This window comes from Ursus arctos, unplaced genomic scaffold (assembly GCF_023065955.2).
Source record: "Ursus arctos isolate Adak ecotype North America unplaced genomic scaffold, UrsArc2.0 scaffold_22, whole genome shotgun sequence".
Classification (NCBI taxonomy): Eukaryota; Metazoa; Chordata; class Mammalia; order Carnivora; family Ursidae; genus Ursus; species Ursus arctos.
Genome location: NW_026622897.1, coordinates 42,427,577 through 42,445,564, shown reverse-complemented (window position 1 = coordinate 42,445,564; position 17,988 = coordinate 42,427,577). Strand labels below are relative to the sequence as shown.

The following is a 17,988-nucleotide window of genomic DNA, read 5'->3' as shown; positions in this document are numbered from 1 at the left end:
TCTTTCCACACACACGTACACATACATGTCTACAGATATACACAATACTGACATCAGCACTGTAAGAGTAATGTACTTTTAAGGGAGAAGAGTCTGAACAAACATTCCCTATATTAGTGCCTAAAATGGTGGTTTTGACTGGTAGACAGACACACACATACACTTCCTGCCTGCATTTTAGGATATATGGTCCTGATTCATCCTTGAAACTGCCTATACACAAATTTCATTTAAGGCCTTGACCACATGCAACTGGAATACAAGGCAAAATAGAGATTTCCGTGCTATATAGACGTGATGGCCCGCTCTATAAATCTCTCTTTTATCATTTTGCAATCCATAACCAGTAGCTAATACTGGATGTAAACTTCATTTTGTACTAGATTTTTATCTGTGTTTATTCTTAATTCATTTTAACTGTTGGAACACGACCAGATAAGCATTTAAGTTTCTTCTCATTGCCCTAGGCCCGTAAGTACTGAACAAAGTTGACTTTGGATTTTAAAAGGTATCGGTAGTGATTTTTAAAAAAATTCTTTTATTCTCTTTTCTGTTAAAACTGTTAAGATGGTTTTGTAAATATTTTGAAAAAGGCATACATTCCCATATTATTGTTTCTCTTAGTGATAAACTGGGTACTGAATCTGTCGTGCTGACACAACACAGAAAAATGAAGGTGTCTGAAAACAGCCAATTAGTTCTGGACCTTTCCTGCTGGAGAAATGCTAGTATGCAGAGAAGAATCAGCAGCTGAATAGAAATAGTGAGAACCAGGACAGATATGAGCAATGCCATGCCTAATCAAGGAAGGATTTTCTCAGATGAATTCTGGAATGAGCATATACCCAAAGAATGGGCACGGGGTATACTATTTGCGAGAACTAAGTGACATTTTATCATACCAATGCATGAGTAAAATTACCCTTATGCTGTGTTTAAAACAACAGTAAAGAGATTACATATCCTTTTACTTATTGTTGAAGGCTGTTTTTTTTGGGGGGGGATTATGCATTGGGATTGATTTGGTTCTCAGTGGACACCTAAAATATTTGGAACCCAGCTGGAGGGCAGCTGTTGGCTTTTGGTCCATAGCACAGTGTTGTTTGATGAGGTAGTGAGGGCTGTCTTACTGGCCACCTTAGTTAGTATTATAATAACCCTCACTCTAATGGTCTTTCTTACCTTTATCAAATGATAAAAATCTGAATTGCCATATTGCTGTGTGCTATTTGTATGTGGCCTTGCTATGACCTCTCTAAAGTAATCTGGGTGCTCTTATTTATTCATTTTTGTAATGTCTCTGAGGGAAAAACACAATATCACCCTAAGCCTGTTTCTTATTTGAGGTTAATGGGAATATTACCATTTGGATGAAAATAACTAACCTACTACAAATTGTCTACTTATAATAATGAGGTTTCACCTAGGTGACCTGTCTACTTTGCCCTGCTGAAAACACAATATTTTTTCAGCTTCAACTTTGCTCTGAGTCCATATAAAACCTTTCTCCTCCATGTGCTGAATGACATGTGAGCTTTTTTGTGTCGTTTTGTTTTTTTCTGAATTGAGAAAGTAACATGTTTGGCAGCATTAGGATAAAGAATGGTCCCTTATATAGTTATGTAAACATAGTGGAAAACTGGCTCATGTCACTTTTTTCTCATCTCACTCAATATATAAACAAGGAAGGTTTCTAGGTTCTTTACTTTTAATTGTAATATTTAAATTACTTATTTTGGAATTTGAAAAAATATTTTTTTAGATATGTTTTTCTTTACTAGAATAAATATTTCATACAGATTTTGAGGCTTATGGAATTTTCTTGTCTATCTTTGCTTTTCTTAAATCTGTTTCATTATGTCAATAGTGAGTTCTTTCACACTGAGACTATATCTTAACTTACTATTTTATTTGTTGTGCATGAAAATAAGAGATGTTTTATAATTAAGTCGAACAAAATTTATAAAAACTGTAAGGCTTTAATGAATGGGTTTTTTTTTTAAAGGAATCTTTGCGAGAAATCCGTGATATCTCAGGTTTTGGAATCACACCTGGTTTCTAAACCTGCCTCAATCCCATAACTATCTATGTCTCTAAACATCTTCCCTGACATAGAGATAATAATCCCTACGTTGGCAGGGCAATTTTGAGGATTATGTAAGGTGATAAATGTCAGGCACCTAATACAGCATGTGACATGTAGCAAGGTCAGTAAACATCAACAACTGATGTTGTTGTCGCACTTTTATTTTAATTACTATTATATTGAACTCTGAAAAATTTCCTCTCCCTTTTTAAAAGAATGACAGACACTAGTTAAAATAATAATACATTGGAAACATTATGGGGATTATTCCTCCCGTGGAAACACTGTAACTACTCAATCAGTATTAATAAGAATAAAATATTTTCTAGAGGCAGAGGAATATAATTCAGTCTTGAATTTGAAATCAGAATAGTCTTTGCTTTGAGTCTTAGTTCAGCCACTAAATATTCTGTGATTTTAGGTGAGTAATTTATATCCTGAGCCCACTTGCCTCATCTTTAAAATGGGAGTGATAAAAACCTACCTTGAAGAGCTATTGTTAGGATTAAAGATAATATTTTAAAGATACCTTTTATAGTACCTGGCACTGTTAATCAATAGCAGTTTATGATCTGTTTTATTCCTCTCCTTTCCTCTTTCTCCTTGTTCTCTGGTCCTTGTCTTGAGTTACCTGTACTAACTTTGCATCTTTAAACTCATCCAGGGTTTCTTTTGGCTTCCTTTTCACACTTGTTTCCTGTTTGTTTTGAATTGCATTTTTAATGACTTTTAATGACCAGTGAATTGACCATACAATAGAGAAATGGGGAAAAAAAGAAGCAGCTGAATATTTTGATAACTTTTAATTATGTCAGTGGCCAAACCTATGTCCAATAAACTGCATTTCCTTTACCTGATCATAATTGAGATGCGAATAAAGTGTTGTGGGTGGGTGTCGATAATGTCTAATTGGTGTTTATAGCCCAGTTTAAAGAGTATGCTTTCAACGACTATTTTGTTCAGTGATTGAATTCACATCTTGGCTTTTACCTGACCATTACATTTTTTAAAATTTTTAAATAAGCACTGAATGTTTCTATGTATAAACCTTTATCTGTAGTCTTTTAAATAGTGAGTTGTTTAAAGCAATTTATTTTTTAAAAATCTGCTAGCAGAATTAGCATTTTGTTGTTATAAGGAATTAACTTGCAGGTTGTATTAGTTACTGTGTACTGAAATTTTTCATAGTTTTATGCTTTACATTGTTTCATTTTTATGGAAAACAAAGTACAATTTACTCACTTAACCATAAAAGGACAGGATATCATATAAGCTATACTTCCCAGCCACTATCTAACATAATTCATTCACAACTGAAAAATTTCAAGGTTAATGTATGCCAGACTGATTGCTGACCTTGAAGGTATAATTCAAGAATAGTCGGCAGTGCAAGGAAGAGACTAGGCCCAAATTATGGTCCATTTGGTGTAATTTCTTACACTCAGCTCAGTCAGTACAAGTACTTTAAATTTATACATATATTCTGAGATTTGTCTCTTAGCATATTAGTGAGTGTTTGCTTTGAACTAATTTTCTTGTATGGTGAAAAAAAATCGATGAAGGGAATCAGGATTTTGGAGTTCTGAAGAATCGTAGAGATTAACTTCTTTTAAAGATGAAAAGTTAAGGTTTAAAAAATGGAAGTGATTTGATCAAGTTTATAGTCTTAATCTGGAGATCCAAGACTTCTTTCTTACCTCTAGCCTGGCATTTGTGACTCTAAAATTCTCTGTAAGGTGTTTTGTACTGTTCCTGTATTTGTTTTATCAAGGAAGGGAAATTTTTAAAAAAATCACTAAGTAAAACTGCCAATCTGAAACAAAGGGGCAGATTACAAAGATGGACTGTATGTTAAGTGAGATTTTAATTACATAAGGATTTTTTAAAATTATAAAGCAATACATGGCTATTTAACTTGAGAATAGCACTGTTTAAAACTATGCATTGTCTAAAGCCAATTGATATTATGATAATGATATGTTGTGTGTTCAGAGTCAAAATATATACACTGCAAATTATGATAGCATTCATCCAATAAGAGTGGTTTCTCCCAAGAGGCCATGTAATGATCTGTGTTTGCAGAAAAATGAAAAAAAAAATGCTGAGAGTCTAAAGTTCAGCCTTTTAAAAAGTGTATGAATGGGGTACTATTTAGTTTTTTGAAAGATGGATTGTGTAAACAGAAACTAACATCATTATCAAAAACCTTATATATCAAAAGTCTATCCATGTATGGAATTTGGTGAAATAGAGACTGTCCTTTGGGACTTTGTGTTCTAAGTAAGTTCTGGTGGAGACATAAAAAAAGGTATATAGATGGCCAAAAAGCATTGCCTAAATATGTTGAATAATTACAATAATAGCATAATCAGATGTTTTGGTGATTACCTCTTGAAGGGTGAAGTGTAAATATTCTGTCCTAGCATATTGTATTGGAATGATTGGTTAATGTGCCTGCATTTCCACTAGACTGACCTCATAAGGGCAACAGGTATCAAGTATTATGTAGTTTTGTTTCCCTAATATACTGGCAAAATAGCAAGTACTGAATAAATATATAAATGAAGGCGACAATTTGTCCTTCTTTATCTGTTCTTTTTCACCCAAGGATAATGCAGGCTCCTGATTGTCTAGAGCTTACCTCTACATAGCTCTCTCTTTTTGACTTACTAAGTCACAAAGTGTTAGAAACACATAGGCACCAGATAAATTTTTGTGAATGGGTGGGTGGATACGTGGTTAAAGTACGAATAAAGTACACATGGGCAAGAGGAAGTTTGTTGCTTCTTTTACAGAAATAGAAATGAGATTTCAGTATTTATTTGTGTCATGGAAGAAGAGGGCATGATGAATATGGGGGAAATGGGCTTGATGAGTAATGAAGGCCAGACAGCAAAGGGCATCATTGTCTTTGGACACACTCAAGAAGGAGTATCAGGGACAAAGAACATTTAATCGAGTATGTTAAAGAAAAGCAGGAGAGCTCTGTGGTAGGAAGTAGTTAATGCACCATCTGTTTAGGTCTCTAGTAGGCTCTAAAATGACTTCAGGATATGTGTTTTAACCATTTTGAGGCTTAAATGGTAAAAACAGCTTTCTTTTCCAGGACATGTTCGTGTTGGGTCATATTCACATTTTCAATATTTCTGGTTATTTTTAGGATTTTAAAGTATTCATATATTGTGAGACTATTTCTTTGTTAGAGCCTTGAGAAGGATAGTTTTCATATAATTCCACATGACATAGTGAAGAGAGTAATAGTACAGTTTTTTTTTTCTGAAAGTTTTGTAGAGCTCGATAGCAGGAAACGGTGTATTGTAAATCTATCACTTCTTAAAAAGGCATTCCAGAAGAAACTGTTTTTCAGCTGAATGAACTTTACTTTCACATTATTTGTTATACTTTGTGTCTACTTTTGGCTTAAAATGTTCTTTTGGCATTGGACATTATGAGATTTCCTTTCCATGATTACCTTTATTTAACCATTCATACTCTTGGTGCAAATAGAAATAGTGATGAAATCAGTTCAATGTTTTCATATAAGTATATGCAGTTTCAAAAAATACAAATGGTTTCTAACAGATCAACAATCTAAAAATAGGTGAAGGATATGAAAAGGAGTTAAACCAACTGACCAAAAACCAAACAAAACTGTTTATAAATTTATAAGTGAAACAATTTCACTTATAAGAAAAATGCAACTATAACATGAGCTATCGCTTCTTTCATTCATTCAGATTGGCAAGGATAAATAGTTTGATAAAACACAAACTGGGTATGGGAAAATAGGTAGCGTAAGGAAATAAGTGCTTTCATATATGGATGATGGAAATGAATCAAAATAAAAAATGCACCTAGCCCTAAATACAGTGAATTCAGGTCTAAGAATTTACCTCAAGAGATATAAGTGGACATGTTTGCAAAATATACTTTGGTATTCAGTGTTTTCTGGCTCCATCCACTCTAAATATTTGTTCATAGACTGTTTTAAAAAATGTCAGCATTTCCATATGGGTGTGTGTGTGTGTGTGTAAAATTAGAAAGGAAAGTATAAAACAATGCCTTTCTTGTATATTGTATCTATACAATATTGTAGATTGTATCTATATAGATACAAATGTATGCACAGACAGGATACCAGATGAGATTGGGCCCATTCAGCGTGGTATGGCCATAGACAGAAAGGATACTAGAGATCTGGAATAGGAGGGAACTTTCTTTTCACTGTATTTTTATTATTCAGTTTGCAGTTTTGTTTTTATTGTGTATATGCATTACTTTGTAAAAATGTTTGAATAATTTTTGACATGTAATTTACATGCTGTAAAATTTGCCAGTTGAAAGTGTTAATTATGTGAGTTTTAATGTACTTCCAGAGTTCTGCATCTATCCATGCAATCTAATTTTAGAAGCTTTTCATCACCCCCAAAAGAAACTTTGTACCATTAGCAAACAGTTGCTATCACACCCCACTTCCCTAGCTCTAGACATCCATTACTCTACTTTCTGTAAATAGATTTGTCTATTCTGGAATTCATATAAATGGTATCATACAACATGTGGTCATTTATACTTAGCTTCTTTCCGTTAAATAATGTTTTTGAGGTTCATCCATGTTGTGTGCCCTGCATTACTTTTTGAGTTAAAAAATGTTAAAATTAAAGTAAAAAAAAGCAATTGCAAAATTCCTTATCCTTTTTTAGGTATGTTGTGCAGTGGTTGTGAAATGGAAGAGAATTACAGAGAAATTACTTTTTGTGAATAGTTACTATTTATTGAGCATCTTTGATGTACTAGTAACTCTTTTAGGCTTTATGTATGTTATGTTATCTCTTTTAATCTTTACAATATATGTAATAGGTGGTATCGTATTGTTTCTACAAATGAGTAAATTAAGTGGCATGATTATAAATTTTGTCAATTTCCCCATTAAAGTGTGAAGTATAAAAACAGATGTATGCAGATGTCTCCTTTACAGCCAGTTAGAATATTTTAAGTGCTATATAACATTACCACAGTGGACAGTGGAAATACCATTCACTAGCCAGACAGTTCTAATAGAATGTTTTACAATTATGGAGGTATTCTGTATCTCTTCTGTCATAGTATCCACAACTACATGTGGCTCCTGATTATGTGAAATATGACTCGTTTGAGTGAGGAACTGAGTTTTAATGTTATTTAATTGTAAATAATTTAAATTTACACTCTGCTTCTATCGTTGACGTAGTAAGTTACTGGTTGATCCAGGTAATCCATATTCCTACAGCTGTAACAACCAAAACCTGTGCAACACACGGAACAATGGTTTCAGGGTCCTGACATTAGGCACCGAAGGGCAGAGAGGTCTCTGAGGGCGGGGAAACAAATGAAATGAACCATAGGAGTACGCTAGCTTACTGCTTGTGGGAGTTTCCAGTCTTGGATCAAAGAGGAGGCATTCGTACAGTCAAGGACTTTCTGCGTTGAAGAAACAGAATGGAGGACACAATGCTGGCTCGAGTTCATAAACAGAAGACTAGAGAGTAAAGTGCTTAGCTGCTTACTAATTAGGGCGTGTACCTGAGGGAAATGCCCCAGACTGAGGAAAGAATTCAACCTGAAAGGATTTGAGGTCCTTACTTGAGTGCTTGGCTTTTGGCGAGAATAGTGCCTTATTTCTACTAGCCAGACTGGAAAATCTTAAGGTTCGTGTGGCATTGGGTAAAGTACACATAAGGGTCCTATCTCAATAATGGGGAGTAATTGGCATTAAATTGAGCACTACTCTACTCCCTCCTAAAATGTCTTAAAAGCAAGTCCTTAAATGATCAAACTGTTTCCAGATAACTGTGTCCCAGCACAAAGCTGAAGAAGATTTATGAGAATACAAAAATATCCGTCACTCACCAAGGTAAAATTCAGAATGTCTGATATCCAATCAAAATTACTAGGCATGCAATAAGAAACAAGAAAATTTGACCTGTAATGAGACAATAAATATGTCAATACCAAACCCAAACTGACAAAGCTGTTTGAGTTTTAGTAGGCAAGAACATTAAAAAGAGTTATTATAACTGAATTCCATAGTTTCAAAAAGTTAGAGACATGGAAAATAGGGGAGAAAATCTAAATCAAACTTTGAGAGATGATAATTACAATGTGTAAGATGGAAAATTTACTGAATGGCATTAATAACACACATTGCAGAAGAAAATATTAGGAACTTGAAGATACAGCAATAGAAACAACCGAAAATAAAACACAGAGAGTAAAGAGAATTTTTTTTTAAACAAAGTAAAGAGAACATTAGTTGTGGAACAACTTCAGGTGACCTACTGTACATTAATTTGATTTCCTAAAAAAGAAAAGGGGGAAAGAAAAAAAATGATGTCATTATGGCTGAAAAAATTTTCAGATTTGTTGAAAATTGTAGACCCATAATTCCAAGAAATTTAATAAAGCTGTAGTAGAAGAAACGTGAAGAAGACTACTCCAAGGCACATCATAATCAAATTGTAAGAAGATATTGGAGTGACATTTGTTGATGTTAACTACTGAAATAAAATGATCCACCAACCTAGAAATGTACACCCTGCAAAAATCTTTCAAAACAAAGGAAATTATTTTAGATCTACCTTTTTAAAGAAAAAATGTTAAAATGTAGTCATTTTATAATATAGGTTATAGTGCGATAGCTGACAACGGTAGCACAAAGGGCAGAAGAGGAGGAATGGAAGTATCCTATTGTAAGTATAATGTATATAAAGTGGTATAAAATCCCTTGAATGGAGACTGCATCAGTTTAAAGATCTGTACTATAAACCCTAAAACAAACACTAAAATAAACCAACAAAAGAGAGAAAATGAAATCATAAAAAACAGTTAACCTAGAAAAGGCAGAAAAAGGACACAAATGAGAAACAATAGAAAAATAAGTACCAAGATGATAGATTTAATTTTGAACTTACCAGTAGTCATGCTAAATATGAGCACTCAATGCCAATGAAGAGATGGAGATTTTCAGATAGAATAAAAAACAAGAAACAACAGATACCTATACACAATGAACTTCTAATGTAAAGACCCAATCAGTTAAAAGTAAAAGAATGGGTAACTAATAGAATCAAAAGAGATCTGGAGTTATTATGAGACAAAATAGATTTCAGAGCAAAGGATATTACCAGAGGTAATGAAGGTAATTTCATCATGATAAAGTGGACATAATTCGAAATGTTTATGTTCCTAAAATTGGAGCTTCAAAATACCTAAGGAAAAACTGATAGAACTGCAAGGAGAGATTGTGGAGACAATTCCACAATTATAGCAGGATATTTTGATAACTTCTCTCAATAATTGATTGAATAAGTAGATAAATAATTAGGGATACAGAAGATTTGAACAACCCTGTCAACCAACTTGACCTAATTGATACTTACAGATACCTCTCCCAGCAACAGTAGAATGCACATTCTTTTAAAATGCACATTGGGGTGGGGGTTCCTGGCTGGCTCAGTCTGAGGAGCATGCAACTCTTGATCTCAGCATTGTGAGTTTGAGCCCCATGTTGAGTGTACAGATTACTTAAAAAAAAATACATATGGGTATTCACCAAATGTATGGAACATATTCTGATATGTTCTGGGACATAAAATAAGTCCTGATAAATTTAGAAATAATCAAGTCATATAAAGTATTTTTTGACCATAGTGGAATCAAATAAGAAGTCAGTAACAGAAAGATTGCTTAAAATCCCCAAATATTTGGAAACTAAGTAACATATTTCTAACTAAGTCATGGATCACAGAATAAGCAAAACAAAACTAGAAAGTATTTTGAATGAATAAAAATGAATAACCAACTTATCAAAATTATCAGGATATAGGTACAGCAGATCTTAGGAAGGTATTAATAGCATTATATACCTATATTAAAAAAGAAAAAAATATAGATCAATGGCCTAAATTTCTGTCTTTAAGAAAATAGGAAAACAAAAGCAAATGAAATGCAAAACAAACTGAAAAAGGAACTAATATTAAGAGCAAATTGAAATCAATGAAATAGAAAACAGAAAAATGATAAGAGAAAATTAATGAAACCAGAAGTTTGTTCTTCGCTAAAATCAATTCAGTTAATATATCTATACTAAGACTGATTTAGAAAATAAGATACAAACTACTAATTTTGGGAATAAGAGAGGTGACATCACTACAGATTCTACAGATATGAAGATGAAAATAAGGGAATGCTATTAAGAATTTTTTGGGTGTGATGGATGTGTTTGTTATCTTGATGATGATGATGGTTTTATAGGTATATACCTATGTAAAGACCTACAAAATTATATATTTTAAATATGTTAATTTTACATCAATAAACCTATTAAAAATTTAGCCACATGTGAGTAGAAGCTACAGAACTGGGCTGTGGAGCAGTATCTGTAAGCTCCTTGAGGATCAAAATCGTATTTAAGTATTCTCTGTATAGAGCAACTATAGAGGAGCTCATTTGACCAATATTTGTTTAGTGAAGGAAATGCAAGATCCAACTAGTGGGGTAAGCATGGATGTATCACCTACCTTCTCAGCAGATTAGTTTCCTGATAAGAAAAAATAGAGGTCCATCTAAGTTCTTTTTAGCTTTAAAATTCTGTAATTTGAAACATAGAGAAAATATTCTTTATTCAACTACAGATTTACATTAATTTGAAAAACCATTCTTTTTGAAAGGATGTTTAATAAATTAGCACAATTAATTTTAAAAATTTGAAACACTATGTTACTCAAATTTCAGTCCTTTCTTTAGAATCTTTATTTTTTTAAAGATTTTATTTGTTTATTTGACAGAGCGAGCGAGAGAGCACAAGCAGGGAGAACAGGGGGAACAGTAGAGGGAGAGGGAGAAGCAGGCTTCCCGCTGAGCAGGGAACCTGATGTGGGGCTCGATCCCAGGATCCTGAAGATCATGACCTGAGCCGAAGGCAGACACTCAACCATCTGAGCCACCCAGGCACCCCTCTTTAGCATCTTTAATTAACATAATACTGAATGCCTTTCATAATAAAAATCAGAACGTTTCCAATGGTTCTATTGATATAGTCCCCTCACTTATCTCTCATTTCCTCAGTGTCTATACCAAGTCTCTGCATCCTTGACCACTTTGTATAAAACAATAACCCCTGTTCTCCTGCACTTATTTCCTTATCCTGCTTTGTTTTTCTCCAAAACTGCTATCACTATCTTTTTCTTTCATATCTTCTTTTACCTAACTAAAAGGTAACTTTTATTAGGTTAAGGACTTTATCTGTTTTCTGTACTGCTGTAAGTTGTAGAACAGTGCCTGGCACATAATAGGCGTTCAGTAAATAACTGTTAAATGCATTGATCAATGGTACATTAATATCCTTTGGATTCTCTCCCCTCCCCACTTGTACAGATTTTTGTCTCTTGAATCTCTACTGTATAAAACAAAGTGAACTCCAAATATTGGTGATTTGAGAGATTTTGAAAAGTCTGCCTATTTAATAGATACTTTCAGACTTGTCTAGGTTACGTTTTTTGTATCTAGATCACTTCTATAAATAACAAAGCAAAATTAAAACAGTTTGCTGAATGCCTAACAATCATCATCTCATTGAATCTTCCCAGCAGTTCCAAGTGAGATGAAATTCTCACATTACAGACGAGGGATCTAAGGCTTTGGGAAATTAAATAAAGCTTTGAAAGTCACATACAACTAGATTCAAACCCAGATCTGCCATACTCCAAAGATTGAGATCTTAAACATTGTACTTCTTCCCAGTTTCAGATGTATTATTTGCAGAGATAAATGTTAGTTTTACATGAGTACCTATAGGTTTAGCATATTAGGATAGAGCATAGCAACATTTCGAGGGAAAGAGACTAAGGAAATTTTCCTCAAGAGAAGTTAGAGGGTGTGGGAAAGATTTGTGGGACACTTCTAGAGAGGTTTGTGAGTAGGTCTGCAAAGGGGAAAATGACTAGTCTGGGAAGGAATAAGACAGTGAACATCTAGGAAGGATGGGTTTGCCCAAAGGATATAGAATAATAGGGAAATACAAATTGAGGTTCATATCTGGGTCATTGGCTGGCAAATTAGAACCAGTGAACAATCTCACTTGAACTTTAATTTTAATTGGTTAATCAATAATTGAAATATATTCGATATGCTTTAAGTTATGTTGTCAAAAACAGTGATATGAACCTTACACATCATTGATAGGGTATTTTTAAAGGTAATTGAAAGGAGAGACGAAAGGAAGGAGCAAGGAGGACAGAAGATTATGTGTGTGTGTTTATTAGAGAGATTTTATATACTTTACATATGGAAAAAGATTTTATATATTTTCTGTATAATAAATAATAAAAATATTTGTTTTGCAGTAATTGATACTTATTTTCTTTTGGTTTGTAGGTTTATAGATTTCTAAGCCATGTTTATAGTGCTTATCTTAAGCCAAGGCGGCAAACCCATCAAGCTTAATTTGTAATAGCAAAACTATTAGACTTTCCTTAAGGTGACTAGAATTATTTGTGTTGGAAGTAGCAAAACACTATTTTGCGCTCTATTCGTTTTGGTGTACTTTGTGGTCAGCCTTTTACAGTTAAAGATTGTTCATTTGTCGTTTGTCTATGATGTGAAGCCATTGACAGTCATGTTTAGTTTACACTGTTGTTAACATAGGAACACATTTTACAACTTGTTTTTCAGCAGTTTAGAACTACTTATGGAGATCCACTTTGCTGGCACAACTAAGCTTTTGGTCAGGACTTGGATTCTTTCTATATACACTTTTTTTTTCTTTTTCTATTTTTTCTTTTTTCTTTAAGAGAGAGAGAGTAGGGGGAAAAGGGCAGAGGGAGAGGAAAAGAGAGAGAATCTTAAGTGGGCTCCATACCCAGTGTGGAGCTGGATGTAGGGCTTGATCTTACAACCCTGAGATCAAGACTGAGCCAAAATCAAGTCAGATGCTTAACTGACTGAGCCACTCAGGTGCCCCTCCACATACACCTTATTTTGTTGTGTTTAGTGTGATATATTTGAGGGGAGCTTTTAAAGTTAGGTTGACTGTGTTCAGATGCCTGTTTTTAGAGGAATTTTTTAAATAGTTAGTCCATATCCCACAAAAGGCGATTATATTTTTTAGGAGTTTTTCTTATTGGTTAGAATTGGTTGATAAATGAACTGTATTTTATGTTTTAAAAAAATCTGGTCATCTTGGTATAACAGTTAATATGCTTATGATTTATTTGCTGACTTCATTATATAAAAGCCATTTTCTTTGTTCTTAAGTTACTTGTTTTTTTAGGCATTTTTAGAGATTGTTTAAAAAATTGGTTGTTCCTTTTTGAACCATGTTACCCTTCTACCCAGTCTATATACATATATACATATGGTAATATATATACATATTGTATATATATAATGTATAATGTATGTAATTTTATTTATACATGTGTGTATACACACTCATTGCCTTAATATGGCTTATTTGAAAGGTAGAGAATGTGACATATGTGTGACTAGTTTTGCACGTCTTTAAATTGTTTCAGGCACAAGATTTAACAGTGGGTATTTTGCTTTTATAAGACACAAATGATGCAATGACGTGGATGGAGCTAGAGAGTATAATGCTGAGCAAAATAAGTCAGAGAAAGACAAATACCATATAATTTCAGTCACATGTTGGATTTCAGAAACAAAACAAATAAAGGAAAAAAAAAGAGAGAGGAGAGACAAACCAAGAAACAGACTCTTAACTATAGAGAACAAGCTGAGGGTTACCAGAGGGGAGGTGGGTGGGGGGATGGGTGAAATAGGTGAAGGGGATTAAGGAGGGCATTTGCTGTGATGAGCACCGGGTGTTGTATAGAATTGCTGAATCACTGTATTGTACACCTGAACCTAATATCACACTGTATGGGAACTATACTGGGATTAAAATTTAAAAAGAAAGACACAAATGATGTCAGTGTTCTTTTGCAAGTAATATATTTTCTCCTTGTTGTAGGTTCTTTTGTTCTGCATCACAGCTGCCATGTACATGTTCTTTTTCAGGTATGTCCTTTATACCTATTTATTTTAATAGAAAAAATAGTGTTCCTTTGTGGTTTTTTAAAATCAGCCATGTAACTAAAGTTGTTCCCTAAATAATTATTTCTCACAAGTGGCATGAGGTTTTGTTTTTCTTTTTGTGTTTTTTCCCTAGAGTGGTTAGAGATAAATCACTGCATCTTAGTAGAATAGAGAGAGGGAAAGAAGATTTTTTTTTTCATATTATTCTACTTTCAGGTTCATCTTGGAAAGCTGAATATAAAAATTAATAGTCTCAAATACTGATAAGTGAATTTTTGTTCTTTTGTGGACCTGATTTTAGGTATCTGGTATCTGAATAGACTTTTTCTTGATTTTTTCTGGATATAGGCAGAATTCAATCACAGCAGGAAGGACCAAACTTTTAAATTAAAATTTGTACTTGATTGACAAAAGCAGTTGTAGATTTTAATAAGATATAATTGGTGGATATACTTATTTTTTCTTTTTACCTAAATCAGACAATTCAACCATACTGAAATTTTAAAACAAGTAATTTCCTGCCAGAACATCCTAATAAATATTTGATAAGCACAATGGTATGATTTTAACTTATGACTTTATCAGAAATTTTACATGCACATTTAAAGCTGTTGCTTTATTCTGCTGTTATTCTTGTAAAAGGACAGCCAGGCCATTAGAAGGGAAAAATGGATCAAATTTCAAGGTAGAGAGATCTTAATTTGCAAAGTATTGGTAATGGGTGCATAATATTTTTTGCCAGTTATTAGTGACTGAAAAATCATCACAGCTCTCTGGGGGTCTTTGTGAAATTGTTTGAGCTACCGTGTGGTGTCTTTCTTATATTTTAACAATTTAAGGGTGAGGTAGAAGAGTTAGGGACAATGACTATATTGTTCCATCAGTTTTCAAAAATTGCGTATTGTATTTAGATACATTATTATAAGACAATATTGTAAAAGTTCATGTCGTTAATCTTTACGTCCATCTAGTCTGAGGGTAAAGCATACCTAGTGAGGAAAATATAAAAAAGAGAAAAACTTAGAAACCTATCTTCTGTTGACATACACAGGAGGAAAATAAAGTATCTAGTAAATTTTCTTTTTGTGAAAATTCCTAAAAGCAGATAGTTAAATGCAACAATCCTTCCAGTATGACACTTAAAGACAGTGTATTTGATCAACAGTTAGCATTTCTTAGTCGTCAGTTTTTGAGGTTTAAAAAACAAATTGTATGTTGAGTATAGTGATAATGTCCAAGTTTTAGGTTCGTCCTCAGAAATCGTACTTTGAAAACTGCTGCCATCAACGTAGTATTTTTGGTGTAGAAAGAAAATCAGCCCTATAAATATGTATTTTGGTGTAGAGCTATGAAACCTTTTCCTGTTTCAGTCACAAAGTCTAGGTTAAAAACAACAATTTAAAATACTTTCCAGAAGGCTCAATACAAGGTTTTAGTGCCAAGATAAACATTTTCAGTTTTCTGAGGAAAGGGGTTGTTTTCTCCTAAAAGAAGCACTATCACCAAATTCCTAGTGTTCTTGGCAGAAGTTAGTTTGAATAACTCAACAAAAGGGGTTTGGCAAATGGTAAAATAAAACCATTTATAAAGTACTACAATCAAACAAAACAATGTTACATGTTTGTCTGAACTCCAGCGTGTGTTTGGAATGAACAAACAACATTGTATATAGCAGTTAGGGAGTCTAATTGCATTAAATTATTTTGTTCTTAAAACTCAGTTTTATATACAAATGTTTGAGGTCACATTTTTTCCGTTTATTAACAATTTTAATTCTAATTGCTTAAAATTAGATAAATAAATATCAAATGATATTGTTCGTAGGTTTCCATTTATAGAAATTTCCTCTGAGAAGAGAAGGGAATCATTTTATGTTAGAAATTAATCAACTTGTGTTTTTATTTAAGTGCGAAAAAGGGAAATGAAACCCTCCTTCAATAGAGAGAAAATGTGCCAATTTTATTTATTTAGAGAAGGAACTTGAGGAAGTAGTTCCATAGTATTTTCTAAAAGTGACATGTAGGATGTGATGGTTTTAGTATGAATTTACTTAAAAAGTAATGCAGTGTTCTTAGTATTAAAATGATGGCTATTAAAATACGTAATGAAAACATCTTACTTTTGAGTAGTTCTTTTGTTATTTTTAATAGGTACAGTTTTCTTTTCACATGCATTTTTTCATACATGGTGATCTTGATTTTCAATCTGTGCACCAGAAATAAGGCTTACAGTCAGATAGAATCCTGAGAAAACTTCAGAGGCTTGGGTTGACGAAGGGTAATATGTGAAGAGAGTTCTAGTTCTTAGCCAGCTGGCCATCCATCCATCCAGGTGTCTCTTGATACCAACATATGCTGTGGATTCTGTTAGGAACTGGGGTACAATGTTTTGAAGATATTTTGGAAGAAGTCTTTCTGTACAGCCCCCAGTGGGCATTCTTCATAATGATTCTGCTTCCATTGTTCAATCATGTTATTATTTTGTATGTTGTTGTCATAACTTTATCTTAGAGCATGTCTGTCACTATGAAGCAGAAGTCATGGTTGAAAATTTGGTAGAATATTTTTTTTCTCATGCATACCTTTAAAGCACATTTTTTTTAAAACTTCCAAATGTGTACTTAACGGCTAAAGCAACCTGTTTTTTTTAAGTCAGGCATTTATTATAGTTGTTGATTTAGGCTTGATTAGAATCTTTCCAACAGTCATGTGGAGAGAAGAAATTAGTTTCTTTTGAACCATTAACTCTTTTTTTTTTTAACCGAAAGGCAAAGGAAAGAATCAACAACACCACAAACAGCATGCCAAAAGTATTACACATAATCCTGCTCACAAAAAACAAACATGCTACGCTTTTAAGCAATTTATTTATTGGTTTTATTTTCAATATTAGGTATCTGTGTATGGAGAGCACATAGTTTAGAAAAGTGAAATAATTCAGCTTCACTTTTCTTTAATAATTTAATTTAAAATAGTGTCATAAAGCATATCATGACAACTTTGATCCCATCCTGGTGAGTACCTAGCTGGAAATTCTTTCCACCTGCCTTTGCAAAGGCAGCAACAAATCCAACAGTTTGTTTAAACATGTAGATTGAAAGGCTCAGACTTGTTGTCATAGCAGATAATCTATGGACTGTGTATGACTGATTCACAGGAGACATATCTTAATCTGCTATAAACATTGAAAAACATTGCGTTTTTATTTAGAATCCAGTGCAAATTAAAGTTGGTTGTTGTTGTGTTTAAAACATTATTTAGAAACAGTACTGATGCCTGCCATTGATGAATTCTAGTCAACTCTCTGTGAAGGTACAAATAATAAACTGTTTCATTAGTCTCAAGATAATGAATGTATTTTGTTTTTAAGAAAATGAAATGAATTATTTATTGGCTATCTGCATTTTTGAGTGAAAGATGTTTGTGATTGTCCTCGAATCTCCTAATGTAAACGTAACCTAGTATCTTTGAAGTAACTTTAAGGGCAAGTAAATAACTTTTGATCTGGGTCTTTTGACCATTATTGATTTTAACAAAAGTCCTTTAAATATCAGTTAGGTTCTATTTTTTCAAAGTACTGCCTAGAACTACACAAAAATCGAGTCTAGAAAATTATATATGGCATTTGAACTTTAAAAGTTTTACTTCAGGATTAGGAGAGTTTGCCCTAAATAATGAGATTTGTATTTTGAAGAGATTTCTTCCAGCAAAGCAGAGTGAATTGGAGGTTTAGAGGGGGCAGAATGGCAGGTAATGGGAGGATACTGTTGCAGTTATCCTGGAAGGAAATGGTGGGGGTATGACTGAATGGTAATGACATAGTAAAGA

The 17,988-nt window shown here is 33.2% G+C and overlaps 1 protein-coding gene across 2 annotated transcripts in view; it reads left to right on the top strand.

Annotated features, from left to right (window-relative positions):
* Positions 1–17,988, top strand: part of TMEM135 (transmembrane protein 135) — a 253,268-nt gene that overhangs the window by 149,385 nt on the left and 85,895 nt on the right. For both annotated transcript variants that reach the window (XM_026518285.4, XM_048217349.2), the window contains one exon: positions 14,097–14,143. In XM_026518285.4, the coding sequence (XP_026374070.2) occupies positions 14,097–14,143 (47 nt within the window). The remainder of the gene's footprint in view (positions 1–14,096; positions 14,144–17,988) is intronic.